Source organism: Harpegnathos saltator, unplaced genomic scaffold, assembly GCF_003227715.2.
Source record: "Harpegnathos saltator strain DR-91 unplaced genomic scaffold, Hsal_v8.6 scaffold182, whole genome shotgun sequence".
Classification (NCBI taxonomy): Eukaryota; Metazoa; Arthropoda; class Insecta; order Hymenoptera; family Formicidae; genus Harpegnathos; species Harpegnathos saltator.
Window position 1 is genome coordinate 2,123,547 of NW_020229964.1, and position 12,433 is coordinate 2,135,979.

Consider the following 12,433-nt stretch of genomic DNA (forward strand, 5'->3'; position numbering starts at 1 on the left):
AGATAGATATTCCTGTTTAACTTTGTATGCAATCTTCTTTATAGAGAGTTTTTTCGGGTCGCTGATAACAAACTCAGAGTCGAAATTTCAAAATTCAAAATGGCAGATCCAATATCGCGGTTCCAAGTGACTAATTTAATTATTCTATTATGAAGAAGGTCATATTCCACACACGTACATGCTTTTTAAGTTGCTGATGACGAATCCAGTCGAAATTGCAAAATCGAAATGACAGATCCAGTATGGCGGCTTCCAGTGACTAACGGTGTTCCATTATGGATATTCTTACGTCTAGCAGGTGAAACGTATTGAAGGAAACTGTTTCTTTGTTGAATGATGAAACTTCGGATTTATGACAGTCGTTATCTGCGAACAAGAAAACATTCCGAGTTTCATACGTATCCATAATGGAATACCAGAGTTAGCTACTTGAAGCTGCTACATAGGATCCGCCACTTTAAATTTTGAAACTTCGACCCCGGATTCGTCACCAGCGATCCAAAGAAACCTGTATAAGTAGACTGCCATGTAAAATACGAGATTATTCGCGAGTTCACCAGTTTTGGCACTAAACATTGATAGCGGGTCTATCAGTGAACTGATTAAACGCGCGCGTACGAGAGCCGCCGGGAAGAATGCGGCGGAATGTATTCAAGTTATCGGTTGAACAGTATTGCAGATCACGAGGCGTATTAGACCAGGCACGACGCATGGAGCCGTATAAGAATGCTGCTCTAACGAGGGACGACAATGCTCGACTTCCGCAAGCGTGCCCGAGAAGTGTACGACATCATCGTCAGTAGAAATTTCATTCGCGACGTGTCGTCGGAGCTGACAGGAAGGTGAAATTATTCATTTATTTGCCGCAACGAGAGAGAGAGAGAGAGAGAGAGAGAGAGAGAAAGAGAATGCGCGTTTGTGCGCGTCTCGGCCCGCATAGCGAATGCGAGATGCGCGATATAAGAGAGAGAAAGACTGGGAAGGAGCGGGGGGGGGGAGGGAAAAAGGGAGAAAAAAGAGCACGGTACCCATGGCGGATTTCAAATCCCCCCTCCCCCTGCCTCGCTTAAGCGGTTTTATGACCCGTTGCGGTGCGCGTCGTCTGGTTCTTTTTTTCCTTCATTAAACTCGGTCGCGCGCAATGTCTTGTTAAGGGTGGGACTCCGTCGATAAATACACGAGCACGAGGGTCGCCATAAATTCCTGCTGTTTTCCGCACGCGTATTCCATCGTCGGCCCAGCATATTTCATTTCCTCGTCTGTCTGCTCGCACGGGCACCTCCCACCTCCTGTACCGTCCCGTCCCGTCCCGTCCGCCAGGAGAAATAAATTAAAATAGAAATTTGCAATTTCCTGCGCGCACGCTTCTACGAGGTCAATTCTATCCACTTCCGACCGCCCCCTCCCCCGCCCCCCGCGCGATTCAGTTCGGCGACTCTTTCAGCGTCCGCGGGAATAGAGCGACGCGCGACGGTTTCGACGATGCTAGACGCGCCCGGTGTAATTTCCATCGATTGATCCGCGCGAAGACGAGAGAACGACTCTCGTGATTCCGATTAGGAGACTTGCAGCGTGGAATTGCCGGGCGAGGGAGGGGGGGGGCGGCGGGGAAGAGCTCGATCTCGGGATCCCGTCCGCCGTTCGAGCGGGGATTTTCCTCGGACGAAATCGCTCGAAATTCACGGGCGCCTCTCTTGATCGGTTCATTTGATCAGGCCAGATTGGCGATACCGATAGAGATACCGATAGAGAGCGAGCGAGTCTCGATAAACACATTTGCGCGGAATCGCGCGACCGAATGGCTCGCGCACTCCTCGATGAAAACAATATCGAGAGATTCGCCGGCGCGATAGAGCGAAAGGCTAATAATCGCATAATAATCGAATGTCCCTCGCCGGGCGTGACGAGATTGCGGCTTGCGCTTCGGACGGCCGCGTAATCGCGTAGGAACGTCGAGAGCGCGAGCTCGTCTCTCGTTATCAGCGCGGATTCAATCGGGAAAAGATATCGCCCAGCGAAATTAGCGCGAGCGCGATCGTCGCGCTCTCGGCGGGAGGCTCCGATTAAGAGCATCAATTTCAATCTCGAAATTTCGCTGCGGAGCGCCGTCTGGCCGATCGCGCCGAGGGTGCGCGACTCGCATGTATAATTTCGGACTGTCGCTCGTTAACGGCGCTCTCGCGCGCGATAAGAAATGTCGGGCGGCTGACGGGAAATTTCCGGCTGAAATAAGCGATCGCCGTTATTAAGATTGCCACGGAGGGATCGCCGCCGGCTGTCTGGAATTCTGACGAGGGATAAGCCGGGGATCAAACATTCATATTCTAATTCCGTAATACCGCGCTATTAGATAGTAACTCACCGGTAATACACATCGAGCGATACGCTATTCAATTATTCGCGACGCTCGCGATCATTCCGCGCGAACGCTCATCGTCCCTCGCGAGCGCCTCCGTCGGCCGAAAGAGCGCGCCCGTTCGGCAGGGTTGGCACGCTTTAAAATGTTTCAAACGTTCGCTAATTTTAAGCATACGTTTTTCTTTTTTTCTTTTCTCTTAAGACAGATTTTAAATAGAAACCCCTTTTCTATCACATCAACTTTTTTTGTCAACTAATTTGCACAACTCTGAACGAAGATCTTTTTTTCTGAAACACTTTCTGTTCACCAAATATTTTTTGAAATACTTAAGGGAAGCTTGGTAACTCTGTCAGTGCTCGACTGACGACACATGATGATTTTGAAGTTTCCAAAGGTGATCTCATCAGGTTAACAAAAGTCGGGATATTATTGTAGGACATATTCTTGAGACCAAGTAGGGTAAAAAAGTCTGCTACCACTTTTTCTTCCGGCAAGTAGTTACCGAGATATCGTAAACTATATTGAAAATATTGAAAAAGGGTTACCAAGTTTTCCATAAATACTTCAAAAATATTAGGTAAGTAAAAAAAAATGTTTCAGACAAGAGTTGTTCGAGTAAATTGGCAGAGGAAGATGATATAATAAGAAAAATAGGGATTTCCACTTAAAAAAATTCAAGGTGACTTTTCCGTGATCTCGATGACTGTTCAAGGTCACACTGTATCGCATTGTGTGTGCGTCACTTTTTCTTTCTATCTTTTTCTATCTTTATTTTCAAAGTTATTCAGGTGGCTTGTTTCAGGTACCTCAAGCTGTATACATAATTTATTTAAACAAAATGACTTGAGGAAAGCTTTCTTATTAAACCATTGACTACATTCCAAACTGTATCAAAAGTCAAGTGTACTACAAATCAAATGCGTACTTAAAATATGTTTTCTGCGTTTGTTCAGAACATAAAAAGCAATAGGAAACAAAAAGAAACATGACTTGTTATTCTTTTATTTTAAATACTTTTTTACCAACCCTGCCTGCTAGTAATGAGTGAACTCGATCGATTCTTCGGGAAATCGATTCCTCAGATCGATCCTTTCCGACTTTTTTCGAACGTTGGCGCCTTCTTCGGATTCTTCATCGAGCGAAACAGTTCCCAAGCCGGAATTCGCCGGTAAAAATTGTTCCTGGACGCCCGCTTTCGATTCATCAGCGTCTGAAATTTAGAGGACGCGGCGTCTGGTGGTCAAAGTTGAACAAGTTCAACTTCGCCGCAGTTTTTAGTCCTGCTTCTAAATTTTCGTCGCTAGCGAGTAAAGCATTTAGAGGAGGTTCCTCGCTGGCGCGAATGAAGGGAAAAACACCGAAATTTATGGTGTTTACCGTCAACTTGAGTGTCAGTTGAAAGTTTACCATCAAGATTGGTGTTATTTCGATTACCCTGAAATAGCTGGACGTTGCCTTCATTTAGGGTGTCATTTTCGGTGTTACCATCAAGTACATAAGCGTCGATTGTGACTTTGAAGATGAGTGTAACTTTTGGTGTTACCTTCAAATAACTGGGTGTGACCTTCATTTTAAGTGTGATGTTTGGTGTTATTGTCAAGTAATTTAATATCTATTGAGTGTGACTGTCAACTTATGGTATGAGTTTTTGTGTTATTGTCAAATAATTGTGATTTTGATTTTGAATGTTATTTTCGATGTTGCTATCAAATAACAGAGTATTAGTAAAGCGTAAACGTGTAACTGCTAACCTGAGTATTATTTTCGCTTTTACCCTAGTGTTATTCATAACATAAATATGTACTTTATATAATAATTTTTGTATAAATGAGGTTTAGGATAATAATCGTCATTATATACGAATAATTTTCGACAGTCTTTAGGTATATACTTTCCTACACACACACACACACACACACAAATAGGAAAGTATATATGTCAATAAAAGTTGTCAATAATTATTCATATGTAATGATGATTTACATATAGAAAATTAATAATTTGCATCCAGAATTCACTGATGTATCTCTATGCATAATCGTTCGTAATTTGTAGCGCTTTCTATTTGGTTATAGTCAAAGCGTTCAAAAATTATAATAATTCAAGAAATAGCCAAATGCTAATTTTGCCATGTATTGAGATTTATGAATATGTGTCTCAATAAATAGCAAAGTTACTTTGTGACGATTTTCTCAATTGTTCAACTTTTTGGGCGATTTGACTGCAAGTGAAAATTATAAATGAAACGGATAGCACTGCAAACAACTACTGACGACTCTATCTTGAGAAATATCAGTTAATTCTTTTACTCAAACTCGATTGCGAAACATTATTTCACAATTTTTTTATTTCTTAAATCCACCTAACTACAAACACAATAGTAACATTTTCTGAATTCAAAAATAATACTTTTATAAACCGTTATTAACTTCATAGAAATATTTCAGGATTAATTCTCGTTTACGGATTTCCTTTATTTGGAAGTGATTCCCTATTTCAGAATGTACCGTTATTTCAGGGTACTCTCATTTGGAAGTTACACTCATTTGAAGGTATTCTCATTTGACAGTTCTTTTCGTGGTTAACCTTCATTTGCGTGTTGATCACTAATTGAAGATCCGAATTTACACTTATCTGGTGAGGGTTTGTTTCAGGGTATTGGGTATACACCCAATATCAGGTGTTTTTTTTTCGTGAGGGGGAGCTCGCTGAAAGCGAGAATAAAAGCAACACCGTGTGAATCACCCTGAAGTGGGTCATCGCGGCGGAAGCGTTCGACCCGCGGCATCGATCCGCGGATCGCGGGGGCGGCCGCAGCGGAGCGTCGCCGGCTTGTCAATGAGCCGCGCGCGGCTGTGCCCATCCTGTGCGGCATCGCGCCGCAATTATTGTCACGGCCCGTGACTGCCCGTGCCTCGTCCACGTCGGCCGGCGGTACTTTTTACGAGCCCCACCATTCGCATAAACAGCACCGCTTGGCCGCGCACTTTTAGTCGCTAGTTAACCGCGCTATCGCTCGCGACGAGACGACGGCACGAGACTCTCCTCGCGAGCGAAGGGGACCGCCCGCCGGCGCGCGTTATCGCGAAAGCCTTGACTGCGTCGGAGCATAAAACGAGCGAGCGGGATGCAGCGGTCGCATCAATCGCCATCAGTCGCCGAGGCCGAGCGTAGTCGCGCGAACCCGCGTCCGAGCGTCGGCCAAGCGTCGAGCTGCTGAAGCTCGCCGAGAGCGAGCAGCGAAACGAAACGAAGCGAAGCGCGTCGCCGTCGGCGGCTGACACGCGCAGAAGGAAAAGGCCAGTGGAAAGGCTCGGACGAGAGAGCCGACGCTTCAGCCGACCCTGAGAGCCTAACGCGCGCTAACGTGCACGCTAACGAGCAAGACAAAGCTGCGCACAAAGCTCTCGTCGGCGAGCGAGCCGGCCGCGGAGGCTTAACCTCGCGGAGGAGCAGTCTGGTAAAAGCGGGCCAAGGTGTCAAATACGTCAATCGTCGCAACGCATTAACGTGGCCAACGTCGTCGTCGTCGTCGTCGTCGTCGTCGTCGCCGTCGTCGTGGTGGTGACCCTCGTCGCGTGACGGGCTCGTCACGAGACCCTCGAGCCGCTAATGATCGCAGCTAACGTTACGCGTGGCGGACGCGTGACCGTCCCTGCGTGAGCGTCGCAGTACCTCCGTTCAGCGACCGTTCGCGGCTCTCCTCTCCTCTCCTCACCTCTCCTCGCCTTTCCCGGCTTTCCTCGATCGCGTTGAATCGTGAGACCGGAGCCAAATCGGCCGCCGGTGCGCCGACGGATCAGTCCAGTCCCGAGCGCGTCCAGAGAGGGGCCGCACGCAGGCGGCGGCTTATCACGCGCTCCTGAGAACCTCGGCTGCGAGGAGGTCGCCATCGCCATCGTCAGCGCAGCCATCGTATCGGCGAGGCTCGCTTGTCGACCGAGCGGAGCGGAAGATGGACATCGACATGGCCGGCAGGACCAACCGAGCCGGCGACGAGCTTACCAAGAGGCGAGTGTCCATCAGCGACCAGATTATGGGCCTCGACAATCCCGGCTTCGAGCACCATCGGCGCATCAGCGCCAGCTCGGAGCACAATTCCGACCAAGGCAGGCGGAAGTCGATCCTCCACCACGTCGGCGGCGGCGGCGGCGGCGGCGGCGGCAGCCACTGCGACAGCGCGGAGAACATTCCGCAGCACAAGTTCGACCTGGAGAACGGCCGGATCAACGGTAACCGAAAGAAATCGGCCTACAGCCTGTCCAGCTCGATCCGCGACAAGATCGAGTATTCCGAGGAGCTCGAGAGGTGAGAGCGCATTATCTCGATAAGACGATCGCGCGAAGGCTGCCTGTATCGATATGCACGATAAACCTCGCTCTCCTCTCCCGTCCTCTGCCGCCGCTTCGACGAGCGCTCGGAATTCTTGTCGCTCGCGCCGCGATAATGACACTCTCGGAGCGAACGAGATTGATTGAGTCGACGTGACGACCACGAGCGGACCGCTCGCGGGAAACGCGCTTCTCCCCCTCGCGGCCGAATTCGGCTCGTCCGGGTTGGAATCTCCGCGTTTCCTCGGAACTCCGTTAACTCTTGTAGGCCACCAGGGGTGAAATTTCAAGCCATGCGAGTTTCCTTCCCTTCTTGCTGGACGTGAAGTTGTCCGCTGCAAGCAACAACTCCCCTGCTCTCTCCATCCGCTAATAACAAAAACATTTCATTGCATTCGCTTGACTCTTTTCACTCGTAAAATAAAAGAGGAAGTATATTCCGGAGTGAAGTTTTAAGACCCCATGACGCGGTCTTCTTCTGGTCCTCCGAGAAGCCGAGGGCTGCTTCCCCTTGGACGAAATTTCGCCGTTTCCTTCGTTCGATGTAAGAAGCAGAAATTTTGCTTCCTCCAGCGAACATTTCTTCGTTTCCTTCGTTGCAAGCATATTTGCTTCGTGAAAAAAAAGAAAGAAGAGAAACGAAGTTTCTCCGTTTCCCTCGGCAGAAGCAAATTTTCTCGACGGAACCCGGGGATTCCGCTTCCCCCGATGGGAACGCGTTCGAGCCGTTCACGTCGCTTTGACGTGATATTTTCTTCTGCGCGCACAAACGATCATCGCGTTCCGCGTAACGATGCAAAGACGACGACGCGACCGGTCATCGAGGGAACCTGAAGGAAACATTCGCACGCTCATGAGGAATCGCGCACCTTGCTGATCGCGCACCCTTGCAGCCACGACGACAACGCGAATCACGTTCTGGCCGCCACAACAGGTTGTTCTTCTCCCGCCGACGCATGCGCGAACTCGCACTGGCGAAATTCGTCGCTCGCTGCTTGTCGGGAGCATCCCGGTGGAACGAGCAAGCGAGCTTTCGACGGAGAAACCTCCGCCATATCGGATCTCGCCGCGGCGCACCGGTCATCTCCGAGGAGGAAAAAACCCTCCCCAGCCGACGTCTCTATTTTCCTGGCCGCGCGATATCCGCGTGATTCACTCCGTCGTCGCGGCTGTCGCGAAGCGCAATCGGCGTGTGGTCGTTAAGATTATTTGCGTCGGTAACGAGACATTCAACTTCTTAATGTACCCTACTTTGTGCCCACCATCGTCTCCTCGATAGCGGCTATCTACGCGCAGGAATTCCAAGCGCTTCTTACGTTCGTCTACTCTTACTGCGCGCTAGGAGGTCCCGAAAAGCGACGGAGTTGTCTCTCTCGAGTCCGCCGACTTCACGGCTAATCGCTCTGTCAATCGCGAGCGAACGTCGTATAATCCGCGACGTACCGCTCCCCGTCGCCCCCGCCTCACCGCAGCCTCGCCTCGTCGTCGTCGTCGTCGTCGTCGTCGTCGTCGTCATCGTCGTCGTCGTCGCGGCCTGAATCCCAAATTCTCAGCGCAAAGGCCATCACACGTAAAATTCCGTAAGGACATAAGACGTAAGAGTATAGGGAAATCGACCAATCCCAATGGAATATTCGGCTCTCCATAACTCCTCCATTTTTGTCCGTAAGACGTAAAATATAAGACGTAACGTCGGAAAATACCGTGAGGATGAAATTCTTACGGCGTGTCTTCTGGACAGCCAATCACAAGTCATCACGGGATGTGCGCTTTAGTTTAAGATTTGCAGCCAAGCTAGTGAGGTAAGGTTAGAGGCGCATTTATCTCGATGAAGTGGGTGATCGAAATCAATATTGTAATATGTTCAACATCGAAAATAATGATTTCCTCGAAGACGAGGATATACATGACCTACATTTCTCACCGAGACTGTCAATTTTTTCTTCACCATCAATTGCCATCGAAAGAAATATAAATGCAAAAACCTTAGTCAAACATAACCTATATGATGCATCTCTAAACATGAAACACTCCTTGTAATCAAAGTGTCAATAATTCCAATATTCGTGGGTCTAAACAAATTTGATATCAATATAAAATTTGCAATTGAATCAATTGCAAGAAGCATATTTACTGCTTGATGAAATACTACATTGACGCTGTAGTTTGTCCTTTGTAGCTTCTTCTTTTTGTTCTTCAATGTTTGGCTAGGGGGGATCGAGCTTTGCCTCGATCGCCAATGTTTTTTATAGTTGTACTGCTGAACTAGTGCAGCTTCAAGAAACAGACTATAGGTTAGATTTTTATAAATATAAAGGAGGGAATCTTTCCGCGTTTGCTATTGGCTGAACTTCGCGTTCTACGCCAACTGTGTGTCATGGAATTTACGTTTCGCGTCTTAAGTTTACGTCTTACGTCCTTACGGAATTTTACGTATGATGGCTTTAACGCAGCTCGCTGAGCCGAATCCGCCGCCGCCATCTTATTGAAATCCGCGCCGCTTTATCGGCCGCGAATGATCCGCCGCGCAGCTCGACGCTCGCGGCCGCTCAGCTCCAGGCGTTAATCCGTCACGAGCTCGTTCGCTCGCTCGCTCGCTCATCACACGGCCAATACGGCGATACATGTAAAATAGGCGCGAGAGCGAGAACGAGAAACAGAGAACGAGAGAGAAAGATAGCGCTGTTATTGTGTCGCAACACGGCGAGGCGGCGGCCCCGCATGACGCGGTCCTCGTCGAGGCAATCTAATTTCGCGTTCGTCTGTCGCGTCGACGAACTTCCGTCTCGGGGCCTGTTCCGAAATCGATTTCGGAAATGTTGATTTCAGTTCTAAGGCCGGTAGGCCTCGAATAAACTTGGATGCGTTCCGTCATTGATCGGTTGATCATGCTTGGACGTTCACAGCCGTGTACTATTTTCATTTGCAAACTTGGCTTTAGCTACTAATTTTGTAACATTACCTAGAGAAACTCATCAGAAGATTTTTTTGTTTACTATTTTGATAATTGATCAGCTGATCGATTACGGAACATGTCCAAGTTAGTTTAACACTTAAAGTTTCCTTTTTTACAGTGAAAGGTTATTATTTCTCCTTTGAAAGAATTGTACATGACTTAAAACTGTTTAAAATGCATTGCTACATATTTTTACCAAATATTTTTATGTGCGCTTAAAAAATAATGAAATGAAAATTATAGGTGAAAATTCACCTTAGCCCTAACCTAACCTTAAACATCCCAGTGTTCAGAGGTTAAAGCCTACCAACCTTAAAACTAAAACTAGGTTTCTGAAACCGATTTCGGAATAAGGGCTTTCTCTCTCTCTCTCTCTCTCTCTCTCTCTCTCTCTCTCTCTCTCTCTCTCTCTCTCTCTCTCTCCTCGCTGTCTCTCTCTCTTCCGTATCATTTTCTCTGTCTCTCTTGGCACCGATGGCCTCCAGGTCGTGGCTGTACCTATTCTGCGCGCGATGCCATGGCCGCGACGACACGCCGTCCTGGGAGCCGAAGGGCTGGCGGAAGGCCTGCCCGCAGCCGTTCTGCCCGACCTACCGGAAGTTTGCGCGGATCCTTTGCCTCTTCCTGCTCGGCCTGTTGCTGTGGGGGGTTGCCTACTCGGTCATCGGCGACGACGCGGCACCGGGCGGTCCGCTCTTCGGCCTGGCCTCCCTCTGCATCGCCGCGCACTTTGGAGGTTGGCTCATCTCACTCACCACCTTGCCGGCTTTGATCGGCATGCTCGTCACCGGCCTAATTCTGCAGAACACGGGTCTCGTCCAGATCGGCGGCGAATACGCAGTGGTGGTCTCTAATCTGCGGTGAGTACTTGCGCAATCACGCGGTAGGGGGAGGTAGATCGCCCGTAGCGACAACTAGAGATTTTCTGTTACGTCAAGTTCACTCGCAGTAACGGAAAATTCTGTTTGGTAAACCGAAGGACCGTTCACGTCACAACAACTGCCTTCGATCGAAGGAACTGAAATTTTCTCCGTCTCGAAAATATAGTTACCGCGGCGGAATATTCGGTTATTCTCGCAGAAGGCGCGCAACTATATCGTACATGAGGAGAAACGAAATCTCAGCGAACGAAAATGACGCTGCCGATGATGCGATTTTCAAGACGCGCGAGTGTCTTCCCCCTCCACTTACACGCACAGGGACGCTTCGTTTATCTTCCTTGAAGAACAAAACTTGTACCCTTGACGACATTAATGTTCGATTCACGTGATCGAGTATATCTCTTTTGAGACAACAGAAACCTTCTAACGGAATTTCTCTCGTATTGCAACGAAATTTTCAGCTGATTCCCGAGGAACGGAAGATTTTGCTTGTCGTAACTGAAATTCAGTTGTACCAACCGAATAGTTTTCTGTGTGTGGAGGAGGGGGATTGGCTCGCTTGGGATTAACGGCGGTAAACGGCGCGATTTGCTTGGGGGGAAGTGAATTTCTTGAGTTCTTTCTGGTGTCTAAGTCTAAATTAGATGTATTAGGAGTGTGATTTAGGTTTGAGGGTTTTGCGAGAGATGGCACTAATGTCAGTTTTGTTGGAGACATTTCAATCAGATGGTTTCTATGATTTCTTAATACTCTAATATTAATCCACGATATTTCGTCATTTACTAACAATAAACGTGTTAATATCATCCTAAAAATGAAGCTTCTTAGAGAACATTTTCGACATGTGTTGCTTTTGTTTTTCAATCGGAAGAAAACGGTGGCTAAAGGTCATAGAATTCTGAAACTTGTGATAATGTTGCCTCCATCGATCAAGACATGTGAATATTGGTTTAGATGATTCAAAAGTAGTGATTTCAATGTTAACGACAAAGATCGCATGGGACAACCGAAAAAGCTTGAAAATGCAGATTCGCGAGCATTATTGGAACGAAAATCCAGCGCAATCCACTTCAGAATTTGCCAGAGCATTAAATGTTGATCGTAACAGTTATTAAACATTTATATGATATGGGGAAGATTCACAGAGAAGGCAAATGGGTTCCACATCAATTATCGGAAAATGCCATTGCGAATCGGTTGAACATTTGCATTTCGTTGATCGCCAGACAGAAAATGAAGAATTTTATCGAATATCGAATTGTTAGTGGAGATGAAAAATGGATCTATTTTGATAATCCCAAACGAAAAGAATCGTGGCTTGATCCAGCAACATTCACTTCGAGGCGCAATCTTTACGGTCCAAAGGTATTAATGTGTATTTGGTGGGATCGAGAAGGTGTCGTGTACTATGAACTGTTAAATCCGAATGAAACTGTCATCGCTGATCGTTACCGATAACAATTATACAAATTGAAGCGAGCATTGGACGAAAAACGATCGCCAATTGCGAGTAAACGACGCAAAGTGATCCTTCTTCACGACAATGCTCAACCTCATGTTGCGTCGTCAGTGAAGCAAACGCTATTGGAGCTGGAATGACAAGTCTTACCGCACCCCGCGTATTTTCCAGACATTGCTCCATCCGATTATTGCATCTACCTGTTCCGGTCGATGCAACATGCTCTAGAAAATACCCACTTTCATAACTTCACACAAGTGCGAAAATTTGTGGAAAATTGGATCAACTCCAAAAAAGAATCTTTTTATCGCCGCGGAATCCATCTCTTGCCAGAAAGATGGGAATAGGTTGTAGAAAACGTAGGAAAATATTTTAATCAAAGTATTCGTTCATTATCTTATTTAACCTGCTAAGTCCGTGAGATGACTATAGTCATCGCTACATCTG

The 12,433-nt window shown here is 47.4% G+C and overlaps 1 protein-coding gene across 3 annotated transcripts in view; it reads left to right on the plus strand.

Moving 5' to 3' along the window:
* LOC105182503 (neuroligin-1) overlaps nt 1–12,433 on the plus strand; it is a 130,762-nt gene that overhangs the window by 75,554 nt on the left and 42,775 nt on the right. For all 3 annotated transcript variants that reach the window (XM_025297650.1, XM_025297651.1, XM_025297649.1), the window contains one exon: nt 10,132–10,506. In XM_025297650.1, the coding sequence (XP_025153435.1) occupies nt 10,132–10,506 (375 nt within the window). The remainder of the gene's footprint in view (nt 1–10,131; nt 10,507–12,433) is intronic.